The sequence below is a fragment of the Muntiacus reevesi genome, chromosome 9 (assembly GCF_963930625.1).
Source record: "Muntiacus reevesi chromosome 9, mMunRee1.1, whole genome shotgun sequence".
Classification (NCBI taxonomy): domain Eukaryota; kingdom Metazoa; phylum Chordata; class Mammalia; order Artiodactyla; family Cervidae; genus Muntiacus; species Muntiacus reevesi.
In genome coordinates, this window is record NC_089257.1 from 74,175,157 (window position 1) to 74,202,671 (window position 27,515).

A 27,515-nucleotide genomic window follows, 5' to 3' on the forward strand; every position below is an offset into this window, starting at 1 on the left:
TCTCTTATCTGACTCATTTTGACACCATGGCTTCAGCCCTCCATCACTGCATTTACGTCAACAACTAATGTAAATGAAGTATTCCTTTTTAGTTCCTCCCATAGACATCTTCAGTACAACCCAAGAAACTGAACTGCCCTTAAATAAACAATCATTCTCCATTGCCAAAATAACTTACTAGTCCTGATTTTAGTCCTCCCGGGGAGTCCGTTCATATGCTCCCCACTGCTACTCTAGTAATTGTCAGAACCAGGTGCCCAGTTTAGATTTTTGGTACTGATCACTGTGTCAACATCTTTTGTTCCCAGTCAGATTTGCTTTTGCTCTGCTCTATGACTTGAGTCTTAAATCCTTGTTATCTTCCTGTTTCTTATTATAGTTCTTTGTCTTTGGTCAAATTATAGTTGATTTTTCTTGGATTAAACTCTGCTGGCTTCTGAGAAACCTTTTGCTACCATGGCTTGGTAACAGTTGCTCACTACTCCTAATTTGTTTTAGTACTTAGATTTCTATTTGTTCTCTAAATCGGAGAATATCTGGGATCACTTCAGTGAAGTGGAACCTCCTAAAGGCCTCCATGTCAGCCAGAAGACTTTGGTGATTATGGAACTTTTGAGGCACATTCCTGACTTCCAAATACTGTTGGTATCTCTTTTGTTTCTGCAAGTTCCTGCTTCCACTATTGCTATCTCCTGATCAAAAGTACCTGCTATATTAAAGGAATATGGCTATAAGCTTACTATAGTTCTTTAAGTTCTAGATTCCCATTTCTTTAACAATTTGTCACTAATTTCTTTTGTTTCCTGAACTCTCATCCAAGGCTTGTTTAATTACCTTACCCACCCCGATCTCCTTGGGTTAGATTAGAAACAATTAACATTATGTTGGGCTTTCCAGGTGGCACAGTGGTAAAGAATCTGCCTGCCAATGCAGGAAATGTGGGTAAGATCCTTGGGTCAGGAATGGCAACCCACTTCAGTATTCTTGCTTGGGAAATCCCATGGACAGAGGATCCTAGTGGGCGACAGTTCATGGGGTCACAAAAAGTCAGACACAACTTTGCAATAAACAGTAACATGAAGCCACTGTCATGATAATATTTATAGTCATTGGACTATAAATTGGAAGAGCATTCAAAATTATGGAGGAATTTGTAATAGAAGCATAAGAAATCTGTCAGAGACTCATAAACCCCAAGCAATTATTTTCACAGGCATGGAAAACATTTTAACTCGAGATCATGGTCTACCTTTATTATTGCCTCAATAATTCAGTTTCACTAAGTTTCTTGTTTCAAATGATTTTTCAAAGTTATTCCTATTATGTTTAAATTTCATGAAGAGTTCCATAATCAATGCTAATTATTAATTTCTCATCTTTCTTAGAGATGTTTGAAAGGTCTAGTTAAATTCTAGGTCTAGTTAACTTTCTAGTAACCCACATGGTCCCTGAAGCTATGATTTCAAATTGGTTGAGAAAATGGTGACAGTCAATCATTTATGACACAAACTGAAGCAATGAAAGAAAACAAAAAATTAATGCCGCTTGTCTTTTTTGGAAATTAATAATAAAGCATCTAAGCTTTCAAATAAGATTCTGGGTACACTATATTTATTGAAGGTTTAAAGTTATACCATGTAAATTATTTCTGTATGTGTTTGCTTAAGAAATACAACCATTTAAATAAAACATTTTTTTCATTTATCATGTTTATATTTGAATCATAAGTCTTGAATAGACTTTAAAATATCAAAGACATTTTCTCTGCAATGGTGTTCCTGAGCATAATGATTGCAATTAGAAAAGAGGCAGAGCTTTGGGCTGGAGTCCTGCTTCTACTACTAATTATGTGATCTAGGGAAAGATACTTAACTTTGCTGAGCCTCAGATTCCATATTTGTCAAATTGAGGACATAAAATTTATTCTCGGGGTTCCTCGGGGTTGTTTTTTCTAGGATTAAATAATAAAGTATGTTAAGTATAATATTTAATACCTCACAAAAAGGTAGCTGTAGATAGATATGTTTCAATTTATAAAACTGTGCCCTTTTATTCATATAAGAGTACAGACATGAATGTAAATCAGTTTTAAAAACCATTTCCTACTTAAGTAGCTTATACAGTTTGTCTTTTAAGTTTAAGTTGCTTTATCTATAAAATGGGATGTGGAAATGTCAATAATTAGAATTATTTTAAGATAATTTTATGGTGTGTCATTGATCCTGTTCATAACGCCAATTGTCTTAACTGTTCACACTGTTCGTTGAGCCCAGGGTAGGGAAAGCCTGAGCTAAGAGGCTGGAAGAAGACTTGCAGAGCTGTAGGAACAGCAGTACATTTATTCTCTCTTGGCTGGCGTGGCAGCCACAACACAGCCTCTCTCCTGGCTGATGCAGCAGCTGTGGCAGCAGCCACACAAAACCATAACATAACCATAATGCAGCCGTACCATAGCCTCATATAACATAACCATGATGCTCCTCCAATGTAGCCTCAATGCAGCAGCCCCCAGGGCTTTTCAGCTGAAGCTTATGTATGCTTTCTAAAGTAGCCTGTGGCCAAGAGAGTACCTCATGACGTGCAAGCACTGGGTGTGGCCTCAGCTGTTACATAGCCGTGCAGTCACTGTTTGCAGAACATGGGGTGAGAGGGCATGAGAGCGTGGGGTGAGAGTCTGACTGGTGCCATCTTGTTAATTTCCCCACATAGGGGTTCTTTAATAATTTGATAATCTGGGCACTGTATCATCTGTATCTTCTTGGTCCCTTGAACCTTATAAAATTACATTTCATCTGAAATAAAAATTCAAAATACATTAGAACCTTGAGAGTTTGCTACTCTGGAACAGATTTTTAAAGAACTCTATGTGGATAATTTTCTTCGATGGTTAGAAGCAAGATTGCTTGTTAAGCAAGCAGATTGTTGGGTGCTGGCCCCAGAGATTTTGAAACAGACACTATAATTCACTGGGGTTCGGAGAAACTATTAAAACATATATTGATTTTACTGAGTCATTATATCTAGTGGGGTATGGACCTCGGTGTTTTTACAAGTACTCCAGTGATTCTGATGCAACTAGTCTGAGGACCATCCTTTGAGACATAAGCTCAAGTGCAGACCTCTGATGTGCAGTGTGCACAGCTTAGGTTATCTGGAAAAATATGTTGGAATTCTACCTAGAGTTTTGTCTAAATCAAGTTAATCTCTACTTACATTTAGTATACTGGAGGTTTCATTATACCTGCATGTCTGATTGTCACATGTCAGAGATTTTAAGAAGTGCTCTAAAAGAAGACGTTAGAGTGGGAGTTTGCAGGCAGGGAGGCTGCCTCTGGCCCCTCCCTGCTTTGATTTAAGCAAGACATGATTCTTGTGCCTGGCAGGCAGGAAAAGCCTTTTGGGATATTATGTATTTATAGTGGAGAAAATATAACACAGTGCTGAATTTTGTCTTATAGGAGAGGAAGCAATGAGGTTAGTTCGCATGGTTTATTGGGAGCACCAGAAGTGAGGTGGGCAAGGCAGTGTATATTTTCCAGAGTGTAGACACGTTTTTCAATTCTCTGAGGTTTTTTTAAAATAAATACCAGATGAGCATGCAATTACATGTGAGATACTGATTATTATCATTAGCATTATTATATAACATGTTGGATTCCTCCTCTATGTTAGAAAAATTGCTGTATTAATAAATGCTTTAAAATATTACATGATTTAATCCTCACTCTAAATCTGTAGATTTGGTGTGAATATCAGTAGCTGACATATGAGGAGAAAGAAGTGGAAGCAGATAAAATTACTTATGATTCCATGGTAAATGCTTATATAACCCCAAAGCTATTTCTGCAAATGAGTTAGAAAACTAGATTCTCTACAGTGAAGATGAAGATCATAATCTAAGCACAAATAACCAACAGAAAATGGCAAAATGGATGCTCCTAATAAGAGGTCTCAGTCATAATGTAAGTAAAAGCTAAGGTCCCCTAATCAGCTCTAGCAAGTTTCCCCAAAGTAGAACTGATCATAAAGATTATATGAAACATGGATTTATACCCAGGACAGTTAATGATGAAATTTCCCTCTCTGGGCAAGTATCTTTGTATTTTGGGGCCTTTGAGAGACTAATGATAGTATGAAGCCATTAAAGCAGGTAGACACTTTAAAATGAATTGTTTATGTATTTTTAAGAGAAATTTTTTCTTGTAAAGGCAAACATTACAGAAATTGCTTTATCATAACTTAAAAAAATCATAAATCTTACTCCTTTGGCCACCCTAAAGATTTTCCTGCACCCTGAATTGTCTCTCTCTTTTTCAACAACTTCATTTATTTTTGGCTGTGCTGGGTCTTTGTTGCTGCACTGGCTTTTCTCTGGCTGTGGTGAGCGGGTGCCACTCTCTAGTCACAGGGCTCGGTCTGCTCAATGTGGTGACTTCTCTTGTTGCAGAGCACGGGCTCTAGGGCATGAGTGCTTCAGTAGTCGAGGCATGTGAGTAAACTGTTGTGACTCCTGGGCTCTAGAGTGCAGACTCAACAGCTGTGACCCATGGACTTAGTTGCTACACAGCATGTGGGATCTTCTTGAACCTGTGTCTCCTGCACTGGCAGGCAGGTTCTTTGCCACTGAACCACCAGGGAAGCCCTATCTGTTATGTTTGTACTCTCTTCTACTTGAAAAATATGTTGCAGAAAAATATTCTGTGAAGTAAGCAATTTTTCAGCCTCAAGAATGAACCATTTTGTGGGGAAGGGATGGTGGTGGGAGTTGGCCAATACTTTATAGCTAACATATTTCACAATGGACCAAACACAATCTTCCAAGCAGAATTTTATGTTTTGTATTACATATTAAAGGCTGGCCCCTTTTCTTTTTTATCACTTTTGCCTCTGTTACTTCATGGTAATACTTTCATCATGTGACTTATAAAACTGCAAACTTTTCATTGAATTTTTATCACTATAGCAATGAATAATGCATTCAGTCCTCAAAATGTCACAATGAACATCAAATGGTTTTAAATAATACGTTCTTGATGGAGTTTCAAAAAGCCAGCAATCCAAGGATGAAGCAGAGAAGGTGAAGTTTGAAAAGGAAATTTCATATAAATTTGTCAGTTATCCAGGACTGATGAAATAAGTGGAGAGGAAAGACTGAGAAATAAAAGTGTTTTTTAAAAATCAAAAATAGGAAAAGGGGAAAAGCAAAACGAATACACTTGTCACTAGGGACAGAGGGGGAAAATACAGGAAGTAGCAAAAAACAAATGGTCTGTGGTGGGGGGTAGAGGGAGGAGGGGAAATTAGGAACCTCGTTAAGTGAATTATGGGAATTGAATTTTTTTAAACTTCTTTTTTTTGACTTGGCTGGGTCTTTGTTGCTGTGTGTGGATTTTCTCTAGTTGCAGTTCAGTTCAGTTGCTCAGTCGTGTCTGACTCTTTGCGACCCCATGAACCACAGCACACCAGGACTCCCTGTCCATCACCAACTCCTGGAGTCCACCCAAACCCATGTCTATTGAGTCGGTGATGCCATCCAACCATCTCATCATCTGCGTCACCTTCTCCTCCTGCCCTCAATCTTTCCCAGCATCAGGGTCTTTTCAAATGAGTCAGCTCTTTGGATGAGGTGGCCAAAGTATTGGAGTTTCAGCTTCAGCATCAGTCCTTCCAATGAACACCCAGGACTGATCTCCTTTAGGATGGGCTGGTTGGATCTCCTTGCAGTCCAAGGGACTCTCAAGAGTCTTCTCCAATACCATAGTTCAAAAGCATCAATTCTTCGGTGCTCAGCTTTCTTTATAGTCCAACTCTCACATCCATACATGACCAATGGAAAAACCATAGCATTGACTAGATGGACCTCTGTTGACAAAGTAATATCTCTCCTTTTTAATATGCTGTCTAGGTGGGTCATAACTTTTCTTCCAAGGAGTAAGCATCTTTTAATTTCATGGCTGCAATCACCATCTGCAGTGATTTTGGAGGCCCCCCAAAATAAAGTCAGCCACTGTTTCCACTGTTTGCCCATCTATTTGCCATGAAGAGATGGGACCGGATGCCATGATCTTAGTTTTCTGAATGTTGAGCTTTAAGCCAACGTTTTCACTCTCCTCTTTCACTTTCATCAAGAGGCTCTTTAGTTCTGCTTCACTTTCTGCCATAAGGGTGGTGTCATCTGCATATCTGAGGTTAATGATATTTCTCCTGGCAATCTTGATTCCAGCTTGTGCTTCCTCCAGCCCAGCATTTCTCATGATGTACTCTGCTTATAAGTTAAATAAGCAGGGTGACAATATACTAGTTGCAGTAAGTGAGGACTACTCTCTAGTTGCTGTGTGGAGGTTTCTCATTGTGGTGACTTTTCTTTTTAGTTGCCCCATGGCATGTGGGATCAAACCTATGTCCCAGGTGTTGGCAGGCAGATTCTTAACCACTGGACTACCAGGGAAGTCCTAGGAATTGAATTTGAAGCTATAGTGAAATCATATTACATTTTGGAACTGTAATAAATATTAACAGTTTTCAAGGCTTTGGGGACATTTTCAGTGTTTTCTGAGTGAGGAATCTTGAATGAAATATAATAACTATTAGAATTCTACCTTTGAATATTTATTAGTTGATGAGAGTACTCCTCTTTCTAGCATCCCTTTCTCTTAGGTTTTGTGATAGACCATATTATGATAATCCCACCAAATGAAAATTTCAATCCCCATATGGAGCATGCTATTAACTGCCTATCCAACAGATGTTCTCTTATTTTTTTCTTGCTAATAGACTCCTAATTTTATTTTTCTCCAGATATGGTATTAAGGCCTCTTAATCTCAGGGAGCATGGACCTCATACCAGCCCCTCAGAATTAATCATCACTAATTTAAAGTAATCATGGTAATTCCACTCCCTTTAGCTAATGATTGGCCTGGAGTAAGCATGTGTAATATGAGTTTCTTATTGCTGATGTAACAAATTATCACAAATTTGTTTTTTCACTGTTACATAGGCCAGAATTTTGGGTTAGCTTTCTTGGTCTCTCTGCTCTGAGTTTTTTAAGGACAGAACCAAGGTGTTGACTGGCTGAGCTCTTATGAAAATGCTCTGGAAAGGATCTGCTTCCACACTTATTCAGGTTGTTGGTAGAAACCAGTTCCTTGTGGTTGTAGGACTGAGGTCCCCATTTCCTTGTTAGCTCATAGAAGCCTCTCTTCAGTCTTTGCATATGGACCATTGCATCTCAGAGAACAGAAGTGTGCTGAATCCTTCACACTTGAAACTTTTTTTTACTTCTTCTGCTTGATCTCTCTTGCTCCAGCTTTGGTAAATGTTTTGCTCTTAAGGGATCAGGTTATATTGGGCCCCTGGATAATCTCTTTTAAGTTCTGCATACTTAATTATATCTGCATATTCACAAGTTCCCAAGATTAGAGTGTGGATATCTCTGGGTGTCCATTATCAAGCATAACATTATATGTAAGCCATTTGTAGTCAAAGAAAAGAGGGGGATTCCATTTCCTAGATGAAAAGATGGAGACTCGGCTTATTTTATCCAGCGAGAGATGCTAGTGTATGGGGGAGGGTGGACAAGGTGTCTGGAGTGGCAGCAGCTACCTTGTAACCAGGGGACATCAAGAATGAAGATAAACTCAACATACTAAGGATGGTGGAGCAGACTAGAAAGCACCTAGATCCTCTTGAAGATATTTTAAAATAGCAGAACCAGTGCTAGTGATTGCTTTTCTCTGGATAGCTTGTCATTTGAAGAAAAATAACTATCTGTTTGCAGTTCAGTATTCTGTCACTGGCAACTAAAAGCAATTCTAAATGACATGTTGCTCCTATCCCTAATTTTTGGAACTCTACTGTGGGACAGATCTCTACTTTACTACACTTTAAAATGTAGTAATTGACTAATCTGATTAAATTCATTTATACTATAATTTGTAATAAGGGTCTTCAGATTGTGGTGCCAATCTTAGCTTAACCTTGAGACTGTATTCAGGATTACAGAGTCCAGGAAAGAGGATGTAGGGGTCAGCAAGCTACAGCTAAGCCAGGCAGCTAAGAAGGGTTTTCATATTCTTGCTTTTCGCTGTGCCACATGGCATGTGGGATCCTTCCTGACCAGGGGTGGAACCTGTGCCCCTGCATTTGGAAAGTAAAGTCTTAACCACTGGACTAACAGGGAGGTCCAAAAGGTTTTCATATTCTTAAAGGGTTTGTACTAGTGCCCACCCCCACCCCACAACAACAACAACAACAACAACAACAACAACAACAGGAATATCTGACCAGAGACCATAAGTGGCCACAAAGCTGAGAGTTTATTATATGGGCCTTTATGGAAAGATCATGCCAACCTCTGCAATAGTCGCACAGAGGACTCACCTATCATAAAGTTGAGAATGGGCTTTACTAAGGTAAGTTATTAGGTCAGCATTTGATACCTTTGAAAAATTATTGTAAATCACTGTGTAAAGCTTTTGGCACAGGTAAAAATGAATTCTATCTTCAAATTAGGTTTCTTTTCAGTTCAACATTTATTGAATTTCTGTTATTACAAGACTATGGAAGACATTGAAGTTACACAATGAATAAATCAGGGTCTTAATATAACTGGAAATGACTTCAGGGAGTAATCGTCTCTGGGAAAAATGATCCATGCAATATTCTGAGCAAAAGATAAGGGCTTGTATAAAAAGTATTGAATAAAAAATTTAAAAACATTTTATGGAAGGATAATCGCTTTACAATACTGTGCTGCTTTCTGTCATACATTAACATGAATCAGCCACAGGTATACATATGTCTCCTTCCTCATAAACCTCCCTCCCATCTCTCACCCTATCCCACCCCCTAGGTTGCCACAGCTCACTGAGTTGAGCTCTCCATGTTCCACAGCAAATTCCCACTGGCTATCTGTTTTACGTATGGTAACATATACATTTCCATGCTATTCTCAGTTCATCCCACCATCTGCTTCCCCACCGTGTCCACCAGTCTGTTCTCTGTGTCTGCATCTCCACTGCTGCCCTGCAAATAGGTTCATCCATACTATCATTCTAGATTTCATATACATGCATTAATATACAATACTTATCTTTCTCTGACTTAGTTCACTCTGTACAACAGGCTCTAGGTTCATCCACCTCACAACGATTGACTCAAATACATTCCTTTTACAGCTGAGTAATATTCCATTGTATATATGGACCACAACTTCTGTATCCATTCATGTTGATGGACATCTAGGTTGCTTCCATGTCCTAGTTACTGTAAAAAAAAAAATGCTGACTGAACAGTGGGTACATGCGTCTCTTTCAATTATGGTTTTTTCAGGATATATTCTAGTAGTGTAATTGTTGGGTCATATGGTAGTTCTAGTTTTTTAAGGAATCTCCCTACTGTTCTGCATAGTGGTTGTATCAGTTTACATTTCCACCAGCAGTGCAAGAGGGTTCCCTTTTTTCCACATCCTCTCCAGCATTTATTGTTTGTAGATTTTTTAATGATGTCCATTCTGACTGTGTGAGGTGTTAGCTCATTGTGGTTTTGATTTACATTTCTCTAATAATGAGTGATATTGAGCATCTTTTCCTCTAATAGTTTATCATTTTTGGCCCTACACTTAAATCTTGACTCCATTTTGAATTTATTTTTGTGTATGGTGTTAGACAGTGTTCTAGTTTCATTCTTTTACATGTAGCTGTCCAGTTTTCCCAGCACCACTTTTTGGATTGGCTGTCTTTGAATGAAAAGTTTTTTCTGATTTGGGTTTCTGTGACAGTCCAGTGGTTAGGACTTGGCACTTTCACTGCAGGGGCCTGGGGTTTGATCCCTGGTTGGGAAACTAAGACCCCTCATGCCATGAGGAGTGACCAAATTAAAAAATATATATATGTATCTATTTTTTTTTAAGTAGAAAAGGAGGAAAGGATAGCAAGTGGTTGGAAATTTGGGTGTATAACTCAGAATCAGGAGGGTAGAAAAAGAATGAACAACCACTAATAGCTACTTTCTATATGGTAGTCAAATTGTTACATCAGTCCTCATTGATTGATATGGCAAATATTATTTTGTAATTTCTACTTCAGGTCATATGCCCCAGTGTTCATATTGTTTTTACTAAATCAAACTGCGTCCTAAAGGGAAGAAAGGATTGAAGATAAAAATTAGGAGAAGATTCACAAATCTGTTGAAGAGGCAGATAGAGAGATTGTAGATAAAAGGGTCAAACACAAAACCTGAAGGATTGCCTGCATTTAATCATGGAAAGACGTGAAGAGGAACTAAAAAGCCTCTTGATGAAAGTGAAAGAGGAGAGTGAAAAAGTTGGCATAAAGCTCAACATTCAGAAAACTAAGATCATGGCATCTGGTCCCATCCCTTCATGGGAAATAAAAGGGGAAACAATGGAAACAGTGACAGACTTTATTTTTTTGGGCTCCAAAATCACTGCAGACGGTGATTGCAGCCATGAAATTAAAAGATACTTATTCCTTGGAAGGAAGGTTATGACCAACCTAGATAGCATATTAAAAAGCAGAGACATTACTTTGCCAACAAAGGTCCGTCTGGTCAAGGCTATGGTTTTTCCAGTGGTCATGTATGGATGTCAGAGTTGGACTGTGAGGAAAGCTGAGCGCTGAAGAATTGATGCTTTTGAATTGTGGTGTTGGAGAAGACTCTTGAGAGTCCCTTGGACTGCAAGGAGATCCAACCAGTCTATCCTAAAGGAGATCAGTCCTGGGTGTTCATTGGAAGGACTGATGCTGAAGCTGAAACTCCAATACTTTGGCCACCTGATGCCAAGAGTTGACTCATTGGGAAAGACCCTGATGCCAGGAGGGATTGGGGGCAGGAGGAGAAGGGGATGACAGAGGATGAGATGGCTGGGTGGCATTACCGACTCTATGGACATGAGTTTGAGTAAACTCCGGGAGTTGGTGATGGACGGGGAGGCCTGGCGTGCTGCGATTCATGGGGTCACAAAGAGTCGGACATGACTGAGCGACTGAACTGAACTGAACTGAATCATGGAAAGAGAGAGAAGCCAGTGAAAAACTCTGAAAATAAGTGATCAGAAAGTGTAAAGAAAACTAGGAGTTGTTTCACAAATGCTAAGAAATTTAAAAATTTTAAAAGCTCCAGTACCATCAAGCAGAGTGGACATAGAGATGAAATAAACTGAAATTGGTTAGCAGGACATAACGTGATATTTTGTATTGTTCAATTTGGTTCAAACTTCAGTTCCTTAGTTGTACTAGCTACATTTGAAATGCTCAAAAGTCAGATGTCACTAGTGGCTAGCATACCGGGCAACTCAAGTCTTTGAGTCATCACAGAAAGTCCTATTGGTATATGTCTTTTGCTGGTGTTATTGTTTGTTTAAACATCCAGTACGGCAGAAGCAAGAATGCAATGTGGGGATTGAACATGTTTTCTCTTATGCCCTCTACAGTAGTTTGCAATATGCAATGTCTGCTTGATTGATATCTTTAGCTTGATGTTACCTCTTCCCTTTTGCTGTTCAGTTTTAGCCTCACCCTCTTTTTTACTGGACTATTGCAGTGGCCGCCTATCTGCTTTTGCATCTTGTTCTTTCTTCCTTTTAATTTTTTCTCCATATAAATCATTCATCCACTCAACAACACTCTTTTATCCATGCCACTTTTCCTGGGAAGCCAACCTTAAGTTTTATTGATAGTCCACTGTGGTATGGTGCAAATGGGGGCACTGCATCAGCACCATAACCCATTCCAGTGTTCTTGCCTGGAGAATCCCAGGGAGAGAGAAGCCTGGTGGTCTGCCATCTATGCGGTAGCAGAGTCAGACACGACTGAAGCGACGTAGCAGCAGCAGCAGCATTATAAGGAAGTAATTTCTTTCCCACTCCCAAGTTTCCGTCCCTGCACTCACACAGCTCATAATCAATGCAAGCAGAATGATTATAATACATTCACATCACACAACATTACAGCAGGAACAATAGCTAATGATCATCCTCTCCTGGTGTCTTTTATTTCTGATCTGCTACCAAATCTTTTCCCTTTTCACTTCAGCACTGCAATAGCCTGTTACCTAGTCTTCTTTTAGCCTCTCTTCCTACCTTCCACCAGAAGCTCTGGTCATATTAGTCCCTTTCGGGGATCCCCTTAGGCCTACACACGAGAATGGTGTAAAGTCTTCCATAACATAGGACAACCCATCCTTCCTGTCCTACCTCCCTCAACATTCTTCCACACATCTTTCTGTGGTATTCATCACTCCCGGGCACGTTCAAACATATTCACCGCCCTCTCTCTTGTTCTTGCGAGTCATCTTTCAGACTCGAGTCCCCTCCCATACCCCTAACAAGATTCAGGAAGAAAGATGCACGCAGTCCAAGGGGGAGGTGGGTACTACTCAGGGCCCGAGGGACACAAACCTGTTTGACCATGTCCATTTGGGAAGCTACCCCAAATAAGCTGCACTCACAACGGTTACTATACCCCCTCAAAAGACAACGCAATTTTCACTGGAACAGAGAGGAGGCACCTCGGTAATCAAAGGCTCTTGGCAGAGACGGATTTCAGCGAGTCTCTGGTAGGCGAAAGGGCTTGTGGGAGCGCCGTTCATCGCCCCAGCAGGCTCATGGGAAATGTAGTGCAGTTTTTCTCCAACATGGCGGCGCCTGGGTGAGTTGTGTGAGAGTACCCGCCGCGGTTTTCTGTGTTAGAGTGGGAGAGCCTGGCGAAGGAGAGAGCTCTCGTTTGCTGAGAACCGCGCCCGAGCCAAGGTGGAGATCTGTGGCCCTTCTTATTGGTGGGAACGGAGGCTGCATATCTCCGCTTTCCTTGTTGCCTCTTCCGGTGTCCTCTTAATGCCCCTGAGCTTCGGACCTCACCAGGGAGAGGAGGGATTGTCCGTGGGCAGTAGGCTGTCGTGCGTTGAGTGGTTCTGTTAGAGTTTGAGGTGCATGTGCCCACGTGGTGCCTGTGTCCATCTGCTTTTTTGGAGGGTTGGAGACAAGCGGTTGTTATCTGGGGTTTGGTGTTAGCTCCAGAAGTTTTTCTGATTCGTGCCAGTGCGGCGAAGAGAGTGTTGCTGATGCTCTAGTACCTTGCAAAGCTGTCTCTTCCTATGCTCTTTTTTTGAGTAATCCCTGGGACTCTTGTGCTCTTCGTAGTGTCAGCCAATAGTTTTGGCTGATTTCATTTAGCAAATATTTACTTTGTACTTTCCGAATGTCCGGCACTCAAATTCTGTGCCTTCAAGTAAGCGACAGCCTTCTGGGTGAACGCAGCACACAGCAAAGTAGTTATAATATGATGTGATAATGCAGGGATCTAGTTGCATCTCATATATTAATGAAAACATTGAAGAGGGCCACCAAACTCAATTCTGGAGAAGAGGTTTAGAAGGTAAGATGGCAAATTCAGTAAATTTAGGCTTACTCAGTATGAGTTTATTGATTGGCTACTATGTACTAGGTCCTGCTGTAGGTGCTGGGTGTTACAAGGTGAATAATACAGACAAAAACCTCTACTTTCGTTGTGTTGTTCAGTCGCTCAGTGATGTCTGATTTTGCGACCGTGGACTTCAGCACGCCTGGCTACCATGTCCTTCACTATCTCTGGGAGTTTTCTCAGACTCATATACATTTAATCGATGATGCCATCCGACCATCTCATCCTCTGTTATCCGCTTCTCCTCTTGCCCTCTTTCCCAGCATCAGGGTCTTCTCCAACGAGTCAGCTTTGTTATAGCTTTTCTTCCATTTTAGCAAGTTAAAGGAGAAAAACAGAATAAAAACATTAATGAGGGCATTAGAAAATATAGAGTAGCTGTTCTTTAAAGAATTAAAGTGAAGTGATATGACAAGTGATGGGGTCAGTGTTTTCTAATCATTATATATATATTTTTCTTTTTAAATAGATAATGCAATTTGAATAACTCCTAAATTGAAAAGTTGCAAAAGGGCGCTTTCACTCCTTCTCATTGCTGTACCCAGTCTACCTATTTTCCCTTCCTTGAGTCAACCCATATTACTGATAATCTTGTATGTCCTAGACATTTGTATGTATACTTTGTATATCTGTACTATACTTTATAGCCAGGCCTCATTTGATAGGAATGTAAATTGTTTCCAGTCTTTGCTATTAATTTAATTTATGTACAAGCACAGGAACATTTGTCTATACTACTTGGTTCATCATAGGCTCTCATCATTCAAGGAGAGCATAGACACATATATTATTTCCACTTAGGGCAGTATCCAATAGAATGTATTGGGGTTAAACTTACTTACAGAGCAGATGCCATCTCAAAATTCTTATTATCCTATAGGGGGTGTGCTTGGGCCAGACACAGCATGGCTAATATTCTAATAAAATAGTGACCTCGTTCTTGTAACACCCCATAACAGTCCCAAAACATGGCAAGGCATGTGCAAGCCTTTATGCAGTAGTGGAAATTCCTTGGCCAGGGAATTGGCGTTTTTAGAAAGGGGCACCTCCAAGTCTCAGCAGCTGGTATCAGCCTTTTCCTTGTTAAGGTGACTCAGACCCATCTTCACATGTAGTACGACTGCCTGATGGAGGGAAGGAAAGGGAAAAGGGGACACCAGAAATGTGATTACGAGGCTCCATCTACTGGTGCCGGACTCTTAGTGTCAGGCTTAAAACAATGTATTCAGCTTCTTTTCTTATTCTTTCTTCCACTTTGCAGTCTTTGCTCATGTAACGTATTTAGAAAAAAAAAATAGTAAAATTTCCTGGGAGAATTTTAAGTTTTCTCAGTCAACCATTTTTTAAAAATACTTATTTTTAATTGATTGATGACTGGCTTACAATATTGATTTGGTTTCTGTTGTGCGTCAGCATGAATTAACCTTAGGTGTGCATATGCCGCCTCCTTCTTGGATCTCTGTCCTGTCTCCCACCCATTCCCACCCCTCTAAATTGTTACAGAGCCTCAGTTTGAGTTCCCCGAGTCATACGGCAAATTCCCATTGGTTATCTGTTTACAAAAGTTAGTGTATATGCATCCATGCTACTCTTTCTATTTATCTCACCCTCTTCCTCCTCTCCCCCACCCTTGTCCATTAATAAGTCTGTTCTGTACGTCTACAGTCTCCATTGCTGCTCTGTGAACCAATTTGTTAGTACCATCCTTCTAGATTTCATATATATATGTTAATACAATATTTGTTTTTTTTTTCTTTCTGGCTTACTTTGTATAATAGGCTCTAGGTTCATCCACCTCATTAGAACTGACTCAAATGCATTCCTTTTTATGGCTAAGTAGTATTCCATTGTATATATGTACCACAGCTTCTTTATTCATTCATCTGTTAATATACCTGTAGGTTTAGGCAACCATTTTAATGAGAAGCTGGGATCATCCTAAGACATGACTTTATGCCACTGTAAACGATGGTAGAGTTTGGTCACATTTTTTAGTGCAGGGTTTAGATGAAGTTATGTGTCAAGAATAGGCACTATTATTCCTATTTTATGGGTGAAGAAACCTAAGCATGAAAAAACTTAGTAACTCACACAGGTTCATTATAGCTAGTAAAGGGTAAAGCTGAGGTTTGAACTAGAACTTTGACCCCTAAACAGTGTGTTATACTGTCTGAGGAGGCTCTGGAGAAACAAAAATATGATTTAATTCTTGTCATTAAAGAGCTTATAGTCCAGTGGAAGGGGACAAACAGGAAAACAATTAGTGTGGTGTTAAAAATGTGTATTCAGCTGTCTCCTTCCTGTCTAGTGATGACTCCCCAAACTTACTTTCTAACTTCATTTCTTTTCCTTTTGCCACTTTATATTTTCACCTGCAGCCAGGCATTGGAACTGTGTCACCAGTAGTTCAAACACATGATATCCTAAATCTGATTCATCACCTCCCCTTACTGATCTGCTCTTCCTGACCCTCTTGTGACTGCAGTCAGAATTTGGAATGACATTACTGTAACCTCTCCATCACTCACTCTGTCCTGTTAGTAAAGTCAAAGTGAAAGTGAAAGTAATAGTCACTCTGTCCTATCTCACTCTTTGTGGCCCCATGGACTGTAGCCCACCAGGCTCCTCTGTCTGTGGAATTCTCCAGACAAGAATACTGAAGTGGGTAGCCATTCCCTTTTCCAGGGGATCTTCCTGACCCAGTGATTGAACCCAGGTCTCCGACATTGCTGAAAGATTCTTTACTATCTGAGCCACTAGTCTGATTCTTCTCTCTCTCATGTCTGAGTAGTCATCACAGTCTATTGACTTTTTTGAACTTATCTTTTGCCCTCTCTTCCTATTTCCCTTTCCCTTTTTTCTACAGCCTTCACCATAGGTGGGACCAGCATTTCTACTTGTTAAGCTGGATTATTGCAAGTTCTTTTGCCTCTCATTTCCCTATTGTGCTGTCCAGCCAGCCTATTCCTGTCTCATGTACTCCATGTATTATTTAAGCTGGATTACTGACGTTTTTTTCAGTAGTCTCAGCATTTTTATTCTGTATATTAAGACTAATAATTAGAGTTTTGACTGTTGAAGAGCTGCTTTGAAATGATTTTATTTAAGTTCTTAAGTTTATTTTGTTTTCTAACTTTGAAGACTTTCAAGTGGGTGAAAAGTGGTATTGGTGGATCAGCCAGCATTCTCTGTTCTAAAAAATTATGTCTGTTACTCAATGTCTTTGCCAGACACATCCATTTCTGTTTTTAGCTTTTGTTTATTGCCTCACTGGATCCCTTCCCTTCCTTATGACTGTGTATTCTTCTTGTCCTTTGATACTCATCTCAAGTCCCCTTCTGTTTTGAAGTTCTCCCAAACTTTTCCAGTTAACATCAATCTTATCTTTTTTGTCTCTAATTTATATCACCCGTAAAGAACATTAACACTTTATTATCTAAAGCTATGTCATATTCTTTCATTGTTTAATGTTTGTCTGTTTTCCTCAACTAACTTATAAACCTGTGTTGAAAGAATAAACCATGTATTGTATTTGTATGCTGTAGAGTGCCGAGTCCTTAAGTAGGCAGGTGTGTATTCACACATTGTTTGTTTATCCCTTCAACAAACTTTTGTTGAGCAGCTGCTGTGTGTTGGCATTCCTGCTCTCCTGGAGTTTACATCCTGATGGAGTAATTAAGCCAACAAATTAGTCATCACAAATTTTGTTAAATTCTGTAAACAAAATAAAATAGGCTTCTGTAATAAAGCATGATGCAGGGTGCTGATTTGGATAGTGTGAAGACCTTTTTGGGAAAGCACTCAGGAACTACTTACTGACTGACATATCTTTAAAAAAATGAAAACATAATTCTATGGTGTTCTTATACCTGTTATTTTAAAAGTTATAGATACCAAGTATTTAACATACACAGTTTATAAAAATAATAAACTCCTAAATCACCACCTAGCTTAAATACTTTTAATACTTCTGTGTCCCTTTCATATTGCAGTTCTCTCTTCTCCCCTGAAATAACTTCTCTCCTATACTTTGTATTTATCATTTACTTGCTTTTATGCTATATATATATTTCTGAGCAACATATGGCTTACTTTTGAATTTTGAACTTTATATAATGGAATCATACTGTATATTCTACTGTGAATTTTTTGTTTTATTTCTTCTTTTTTTTCCTTTCCTAATATTGATGAGGGTGAAAGGAGGGTGAAAAAGCTGGTTTAAAACTCAACATTCAAAAAACTAAGATCATGGCATCCAGTCCCATCACTTCATGGCAAATAGATGGGAAGAAAGTGGAAACAGTGACAGCTTTTATGTTACTTGGCTCCCAAATCACTGCAGATGGTGACTGTAGCCATGAAATTAGAAGATGCTCCTTGGAAGGAAAGTTGGAAAAAACCCTGATGCAGGGAAAGATTGAGGGCAGGAGGAGAAGGGGGCAGCAGAGGATGAGATGGTTGGATGGCATTACTGACTCGGTGGACATGAGTTTGAGCAAACTCTGGGAGAAGGTGAAGGACAGGGAAGCCTGGTGTGCTGCAGTACATGAAGCCGCAGAGTCGGATACTGACCGACAATAACAAGAACATGTGAGATTTGTCTGGCGCATTTTACTTATGACTTCATAAGTAAAGAGGTTGCATATGGGAAAACAGCCCAACTAATAGCACTAAAGCATTGACTTGTTTCGTAGAAGCTACCAGAGATGCTGTTAGATGTTCTTGCTTCTTTGTTACCTTCTTAAATATTCCTTTGTTGTCCATGCATCTGTTTGTTTTCACTTCTCTTGGTTGGTGAAAAGTATAGTAGGCATTTAAAAATTGTCACATAGAAACATTTATAAAGTATGAAATACATGAACAGTATTATGAACAGTATTATAACTATCCCTTTCTGACTCCTAAGGTTGACATTTTGACCTTACTTTTTTTTCCACAGTATTGTCATGGACAGCAACCACCAAAGTAATTGCAAACTCAGTAAAACTGAGAAGAAAGTCTTAAGGAAACAGATTAAAGCCAGACATACTCTGCTGAGGCATGAAGGCATTGAGACAGTATCTTATGCTACTCAGGTAACCTAGAACTATTATTATAATTTGAATTTAAGCGTATTGCCATGTTATTGTGTTCTAAGTAGCATTGTTAATAATCGCTCAGAGAAGAAATTCCATCATGTGTTACAATCTGTGTTAAATGTATACATATATATGATAAGACCTTCTAACTGTGTTTTGGGACATAGCCTAGTATAATTTGAATTTCCATTGATTGTGTTGTTTGAACTAGCTGCTGCTGCTGCTGCTAAGTCACTTCAGTCGTGTCCGACTCCGTGTGACCCCATAGATGGCAGCCCACCAGGCTCGCCCATCCCTGGGTTTCTCCAGGCAAGAACACTGGAGTGGGTTGCCATTTCCTTCTCCAATGCATGAAAGTGAAAAGTGAAAGTGAAGTCGCTCAGTTGTGTCTGACTCTTCGTGACCCCATGGACTGCAGCTACCAGGCTCCTCCGTCCATGGGATTTTCCAGGCAAGAGTACTGGAGTGGGTTGCCATTGCCTTCTCCTGTTTGAATTAGAGGAAGCTGCAATTCTGCATTAATAACAATAACACTATCCATCTATTTACAGTTTACAAAGCATACTTTTATTCATTATTATATTTAATTCCCTAGAAGTCTTTATGAGATCGGTGAGAAAACTAAGGTTCTGAGAGGTTGTGATATGTCCATTGATATAAGGTGCTCAATCGAAATCTCAAGCTAGATATTTTGTACCCTAATGCACTCTTCTTTCTTCTTATTCCTAACTTCATCTCTATTATAAAGTATTTTAATTATATGCTGTGAAACATTTTTTATTTATGAGATATTTATAAAACCTTTTTAATTAACTTACGGGCAATGATTAAATGATATATATGTATGTATGTACACACACATGCACACAAACTCTTCCTGGGCTATGAATGAGGAGAAATTAGCTTAACTCGTAGCTTCTCCACTTATTTGTACATGAGCAGTACCCTTTGACCTCAGCTTTCTTCATTTGTAAGAACATACTATTACATACCTTTTTATTCCATTGGGTTGTTAGAGAACATGTATATGATGAGAGAACATGTATATGTAAAGAGAACATGTATATGATAGTACTTCCTAGTCATTAAAATACCATATGAGTATAAAGTATTCTTATGATATTCTTTCTGGTGGTAAAGATATAGGATAAGAATAGTAAGGAAACTTACTACTGAGGGCCAAAGAGATATAGTTTAGAAGGTAAAGCGGAGCTCAAAACTTAGATCTCTTAATTCTCAGACCACTATTCTTCTATCATGTTTATTTTGTCTTCTGTGCTGCATCACAGTTTAGGAATGAGTGGAGATTTAATATTAGCCCTACTTAGACCTTCTTAAATATTAATAGCTTCAGGCTCACCACCCGTGGTGTCCACGCACAGTGTGCCTCACGCCCAGGTTCCCGTACTGTTCCGTCACGGTCATAGGACTCCAGGTACGCCTGCTCCCGCTGCCTGTGCTCATGATGCTGGGTGGCTCCTGGGCTCCATGACTGATGAAATACAGTGTAATGTAATTAGGCGAGCTGCTTGTGGTGCGAGATGCATTCCTGTGGCCCGGTTCTGCAGTGGAGAGCAGGAGGGCGCAGACGGGCTGTGAGAAATGTACTTTGCAGATGCAGAACCCTTATCAAGCACTAAATACTGAAGAAACAGTTGAAAGGCATCGTCTGAAAACCAGCCTAGTGGAGGCCTTTTCCTTCCCTGAAGCAGACCTTTGATGAGTACACACACAGATGAATAACTTCAGAGAATTTAAGCCAATCCCGCAAAAAAGGATGGAGCAGATAATAGATTAGAATTAATATATATGCACACACTCACTGCCAAGAGCCACTGAGGCTGTGAGGCATTCAGAAGATTAATGACATACTCTATTTTCATCAATTCTCAAGCATAACTGGCTTTTTCCCCCCCTTATGGGGGTTGTGTAGAAAAGTAGTAAGAAAAGAAATGGGTTTCTTTGCTGCCTCTGAAACTTGTTTCTGGTTGAGATGAACTTTTCTTTTACATTTCTAGAAGTTTTAACCTCATCGTCATGGCTTCCAAGCTGTGATTTTATTTGGACTTGATTATTCTTTTCTCCTCAATATTTTTAAAGGAAGAGAAAACATTTGTAGAAGGACTTCCAATTATATATTATCTATCTAGAGGAGAAAAAAATTCTCTTTTTACTATATGTCATAAGTGTAGATATCTTTGTGGACTTCCTGGTGGTGATAGTGGTAAAGAACCTGCCTGCCAATGCAGGAGTCTTAAGAGACATAGGTTTGATCCCTGGGTCAGGAAGATCCCTTGGAGGAAGGCATGGCAATCCACTCCAGTGTTTTTGCCTAGAGAACCCGTGGACAGAGGAATCTGGCAGGTTGCAGTCCTTAGGGTCACACACAGTCAGACACGACTAAAGCAACTTAGCACCCATGCATGTAGGTATCTTTGTACAATATTATAGTGATTATTAGGTTTTTCTGGAGCCATGGTCCTCAACTTATCAGGACTGAAGATAACTTTTAAAAAAATCTGAATTCTTTTCTTCATATTACTGGAAAAATTGCTTGACTGAACAACTGTTTATTAAAGTAAGCATTAATTGTATAGCTCACATGTAATAGTAAGTAAGTTCCTCCCTTCCCTCCCCCATTGCACTTGTTTTCGTGTGCTTTGCCTTCAGCATTGCCCACAAATCACTTGGACAGCATTTTTGAGTTCTGCTACTCCTCCTCAGGTCACCACTCACTGTCTTCCCCAATTCCTAGGTGGGGCTATGGATCCTTGCCATGTACAAAACCGTTGTAGTTCCTTAGATTTGGGAATACTGGTAATATTTTTATATTATGGCTACATATGACCAAAGTTATTCTGGTACTTTAATTTATAATCTCACTGAATGAGGTCCAGGGTAAACCATCTGAGACCAAATTTTATACCATATTTTATAGTATTGCTTTAGTGTGTTTATTGTGTGTGTGTGTGTGTCTACTTACATGTTGTTCTTTCGTCACTAAGTCCTGTTTGGCTCTTTTGAGACCCCATGGATGGTAGTCTGCCAGGCTCCTCTGTCCATGGGATTTCCCAGGCAAGAGTCCTATAGTGGGTTGCCGTTTCCTTCTCCAGGGCATCTTCCCCACCCAGGGGTCAAACATGCTTTTCCTGCACTGCAGGTGGATTCTTTACCACTGAGCCACCATACATATAAAGTATTGGCTGCCCCATAACAAAGCAGAGCTTTACTTATTATCCAATTTTATAATAATTTCTTTTGCATTCTTTTAAAACAAGGTTCTAGACATGAACCTTCCCATTTTATACGTATGAAACTGATACATTATGTTCTAAACTCCAACTTCATATAAATCAGGTGTTGGCAGACTACTGTCTTCAGCTTAAATCTGACTTGTTAGCTAAGAATAAGTTTTACATTTTAAGGGTTGTTAAAAAATTATAACTGAATAGAGACTTAGTAGACGCAGAAGAGATCGAGAAGAGATGGAAAGAATACACGGAAGAACTGTACAAAAAAGATCTTGATGAACTGGATAAGTATGATAGTGTGGTGAGTTATCCAGACCCCAGAGGCAGACATTCTGGAGTGTGAAGTCAAGTGGGCCTTACTTAGGAAGCATTGCTGTTAATAAAGCTAGTGGATGTGATGGAATTCTAGTAGCTGTTCAGAACCCCAAAGGATAATGCTATCAAAGTGCTGTACTCAATATATCAGCAAATCAGGAAGACCCAGCAGTGGCCACAGGACTGGAAAAGGTCAATCTTCACTCCAGTTCTCAAGAAGGGTAGTACTAAAGAATGTTCAGGCCATCAGACAGTTGTACTCATCTCCCATGCTAGTAAGGTCATGCTTAAAATCTTGCATGCTGGGCTTCAGCAATATGTGAACCAAGAACTTCCAGATGTCCAAGTTGGGTTTAGAAAGGGCAGAGTAAACAGAGGTCAAATTGCCAACACTCGCTTGATCACAGAGAAAGCAAGAGAATTCCAGAAAAACATCTATCTCTGTTTCATCAACTATGCTAAAGCCATTGACTATGTGGATCATAATAAATTTTGGAAAGCTTTCAAAGAGATGGGAATACCAGACCATCTAACCTGTCTCCTGAGAAACCTTTATGTGAGTCATGAAGCAACAGTTAGAATCCTGTACAGAACAACTGATTGGTTCAGGATTAAGAAAGGAGTATGACAGGGCTGTCTGCTGTCACCCTGTTTATCTAACCTATATGTTGAGCACGTTATGTGAAATGCCAGGCTGGATGACTTACAAGCTGGAATCAAGATAGGTGGGAGAAACATCAACAACCTCAGTTATGCAGATGATACCACTCTAATGGCAGAAAGTGAAGAGGAACTAAAGAACCTCTTGATGAAGGTGAAGGAGGAGAGTGAAATAGCTGGCTTAAAACTAAATATTAATAAAACTAAGATCATGGCATCCTGCCCTAATACTTCATGGCAAATAGAAGAGGAAAGGGTGGAAGTAGTGACAGATTTCCTTCTCTTGGATTCTAAAATCACTGGAGAAGGCGAGGGTGGGAAGTTTCGAGAGAACAACATCAAAACATGTATATTATCTAGGGTGAAACAGATCACCAGCCCAGGCTGGATGCATGAGACAAGTGCTCGGGCCTAGTGCACTGGGAAGACCCAGAGGAATCAGGTGGAGAGGGAGGGTGGGAGGGGGGATCGGGATGGGGAATACTTGTAAATCCATGGCTGATTCATGTCAATGTATGACAAAAACCACTACAATATTGTAAAGTAATTAGCCTCCAACTAATAAAAACAAGTGAAAAAAAAAAAATAAAATCACTGCAGATGGTGACTGCAGCCATGATATCAGAAGATTATTGCTTCTTGGCAGGAAAACTTAATGACAAACCTAGACAGTGTGTTGAAAAGCAGACACATTACTCTGCCAACAAAAGGTCTGTATAGTCAAGGCTATCGTCTCCCCAGAGGTTGTGTATGGTAGTGAGAGCTGGACTGGAAAGAAGACAGAAAGTCAAAGAATTGATGCCTTCGAACTGTGAGACTCCTGAAAGTCTCTTGGACACCAAGGAGGTCAAACCAGTTAATCTTAAGGGAAATCAACCCTGAATACAGTTTGGAAGGACTGATGCTGAAGCTGAAGCTTCAGCATTTTGGTCACCTAATGTGAACAGCCGACTCATTGGAAAAGTCCCTGATGCTGGGAAAAGATTGAGGGCAGAAGGAGAAGAGGGCATTAGAGAATGAGATTGCTGGATGGTATCACCAATGCAGTGGACATGAGCTTGGGCAGACGTCGGGAGATGATGAGGGACAGAGAGACTTAGTGTGCTGCAGTACCTGGACACAACTGGGTGATTGAACAACGACGAAAAATAATAAATGACAGAAGCTTATATAATCTGTGAAACCTAGAATATTTACTGCCTGGCGTTTTTCAGAAAAGCTTTGCCAGTATCTGGTGTAAATGATGAAACTGATGTGGGTAGGCCATTAGTTGTTTACTTTTGTTATGCTTCAGAATTTAAAGATCTTAACATGGTGAAGAATGTTTTTAAGTACAGAGACTATAAGACTTCAAGCATCAGAATAAAAATAGGAGACCTCTCACCACCAAATTCCTTGAGTAAAGTTGAACAGGATTGCAAGTGACAGGAAGTAAGCATGATATTTTCAAAGAAAAAAATTAATTGCAAAATAATTGGATATCCAGATACAGGAAACTTTTCCTATTTTATATTCAATAGAACTTGTAATTGTTTTTTTATTTTCCTTTGAGCCAGTACCTTTACCTTTTGTTTTTAGTAAACATTGTATAATGGTTATATAACAAAGTATAGATTCTGGAAACTGACAGAAGTAAATTTGAAACTCAGCTCCAACTAATTACTACCTTAACTTCATTTTTTAATTTTTGATTTCTTTCTATATGAAGTAGGGCTAATATTACCCACTTTGTAGGATTATTGTGAGGGCTTCTCAGATTGCACTAGTGGTAAATCCACCTGCCAATGAAGGAGTTGCAGGGTTGCAGGTTCAATCCCTGGGTTGGGAAGATCCCCTGGAGTAGGTAGGAAATAGCAAACTGCTGCAGTATTCTTGCCTGGAAAACTCCATTGACAGAAGAGCTCGGTGGGCTACCGTCTATGGGGCCACAAAGACTTGGACGCAACTGAATATACACAGGATTGTTGTGAAGATTGTTTTAATGAAGATTGAGTATAAAATCATATAGCACAGTGTCTAGCCAAAAAGCAAGATTTATGTAAATCCTTGTTTCTTCTCTTCTTTACCTCTTCTTTCTGTTTCATTATGTTAAATTTATGAACAGTGAAAGTTATCTTTTAATTTGTGTTTATGGTCACTAAAAGGCTATTTAAAAATCAGTTATCATTACAATATTTTATTTGAAAATGTTATTTGAAAATAACAGGTTGATATCAACTGCTCATGTTACTTTCTTCTTTTGTCTTTTTAGAGTCTGATTGTTGCCAATGGTGGTTTGGGTAATCAAGTGAGTAGGAACCAACTGCTTCCGGTTTTAGAGAAATGTGGATTGGTGGATGCTCTCTTAATGCCACCTAACAAACCCTACTCATGTGTAAGATACAAAACTGTAGAAGAATCCAAGAAAGCCTATGATACTCTCAATGGCAAAGAAATAGTGGATGACTTAGGACAAAAGATCAGCCTGTACTTGAATTTTGTGGAAAAAGGTATATCATACAGGTATCTTTTTAAAAATGGTTTTTGCTTTTGTGTGAGTTTTCTTTCATATCTAAGTCAAAAGTTTCAGTTATTGTGAAACAAAATAGGACATCCCATTTTGGGCTTAAGCAACTCCCCCCTTTTTTTGACATTCTTTAAGTGCCTAGTGTTGTATAGGCATAGGACTAGTAGTTGAAGGGAGATGATTTAGATACAGCTAATTGTTTCTAAGGAGCTGGTCCTGCCAAACTAACAATATCTTTGTTATATATGTTATTTATTTTGGAACCTGCTGTCTAATTGTGTTTTTCAGTATTTATTGTTAAGGGTTCAGATTTATTTTACAGTGTCTACCTAGAAGTTTTCGATTAATTACTTAGGAATTAATTGTGATCCAAATGATTATGTGCCAAGGTTCACAGTTATGGAGAAACAACTTTAGCCACCAAAGATGCCTGAAGCTTTATAGTGGTGATAGTTGAACTTTCTGTGTTGGTAGAAATATGTTCATATTTTATATCTGTGTTGTCCAGCATGATTCTGTGGAATTTTAAATCATGATTTAAAATTTTGATTTTATTTAAATAAATTCAGTTAACTAATTTAAATAAAAGTTTGACAGACTGATTTACAAAATTGCTATAGGGGTTATTCCATCTTTTCACCACTGACCCATGGAAATGAGATATATTGAGATGAACTCTGATGTTTAAACATCTAATCTCCTTCTATTATATTCATTTGCTACCTGTTTAGGGAATTAAACAGTTTTGTCTAGATATGCTGTGGGTAAGTAAGTGAGTATATATCAAAATAATGTTTTTTAAAATAAGACTCAAAAGAAACTTTAAATAACTCCTTTAAAGATATGTTTTATAAGTTATAATTCTCAGTGTCTGTATGTACTTAATTTTAAATCTGACTTAAGCTTTCAGATTTTGCAAAGCAGATTGTTTTCATATTTTGTTTTTGTGGTCAGTTTTTAAAAATTTTATGGTTTAACAATAAATCTTAATCAAAGAATATTTTCACTGGGTTTTCCTCCAGCATGTTGAACAATGTAAGAAATTGCATGAAATGAATTTTGGAATGGTTTTTATTTGAAATCTTGTATTAAATCCAGAGGTTTTCTTTTTTTAATTGAAGTATAGTTGACTTACAATGTTGTGTTAGTTTCTGGTATATAGCAAGGTGATTCAGATGTATATAAGTGTGATACATTTTACACTATGATTTACTATGGGATATTGAATATAGTTTCCAGTGCTACACAGTAGGACCTTGTTGTTTATCGATTTTATATGCAGCAGCTTGCATCTGCTAACCCCAAACTCACAAACCATGCCTCTCCTACTTCCCTACCCTTGGCAAGCAACCAAAAATCTGCTCTCTAAAGCTGTAAATCTTCTGTTTTGCAAATAAGATCATATGTGTCATATTTTAGATTCCACATATAAGTGATATCATACGGTATTTGTCTCTCTCTTTCTCACTTACCTTAGTATGATAATCTCTGTGTTGATCCATGTTGCTACAGATGGCATTCTTTCATTTTTTATGGCTGAGTAGTATTCCATTTGATGTGTGTGTGCGTGTGTGTGTGTGTGTGTGTGTGTACACATACATCTTCTTTATCCATTCATCTGTTGATGGGCATTTATGTTTCTCCCATGTCTTGGCTGTTGTAAATAATGCTACTGGGAACATTGGTGTGTGTGCATCTTTTTGAATTATAGCTTTGTCCAGATGTATGCCCAGGAGTGGAATTGCTGGGTCATATAGCAACTCTAGATTTTTGAGAAACCACCATATTGTTATTTCACATTTTTCTATTACTTGACCATAGAAGCAAAAATGAATATTTAAATTTTATATTAAGTGTTTAGAATCTGGTTGGTTTATGGAGGGGCATACTGTAGATATGAGAAACCTTCTTTCTTAGATTTAAAAAGTGACCTGATTGTGTTCAAAAAAATACTTAAGTAAATACTGTTATATTTGCTATTGGTAATTGCAATGGATAAAATGTACCATGATTTTTATCTTAGCCTTAATTTTTGTATTTTTAACATGTTGTGTGCTGGACTCTCTTTGGCAGTACACATACTGATATGTTGTATGCCTATCAACATTATTATTTCTAAAAATGAGGCTTAGAGTATTGACTAAAAAAAACAGTCACAACCTAGAAATTGAGAGTTATGTTTTATTTGGTGGGAATGTTTAGGACTTCAAGCCCAGGAGACAGCCTTTTGAGTAGTCCTGAGAAACTGCATTGAGGCAGTGGGGG

General features: G+C 38.9%; 1 protein-coding gene across 3 annotated transcripts in view; it reads left to right on the forward strand.

Moving 5' to 3' along the window:
* The first annotated feature begins 12,517 nt into the window (after positions 1–12,517).
* The window catches only part of ALKBH8 (alkB homolog 8, tRNA methyltransferase), a 113,526-nt gene continuing 98,528 nt past the window's right edge, over positions 12,518–27,515 (forward strand). The window contains exons 1-3 of one of the 3 annotated variants that reach the window (XM_065944193.1): positions 12,518–12,669; positions 18,380–18,515; positions 24,996–25,233. In XM_065944193.1, coding sequence (XP_065800265.1) covers positions 12,626–12,669; positions 18,380–18,515; positions 24,996–25,233 — 418 coding nt within the window. In that variant the 5' untranslated portion in view covers positions 12,518–12,625. Of the gene's footprint in view, positions 12,771–13,270; positions 13,396–18,379; positions 18,516–24,995; positions 25,234–27,515 lie in introns of those variants that run through there. The other 2 variants (XM_065944194.1, XM_065944195.1) reach the window with 2 other exon arrangements.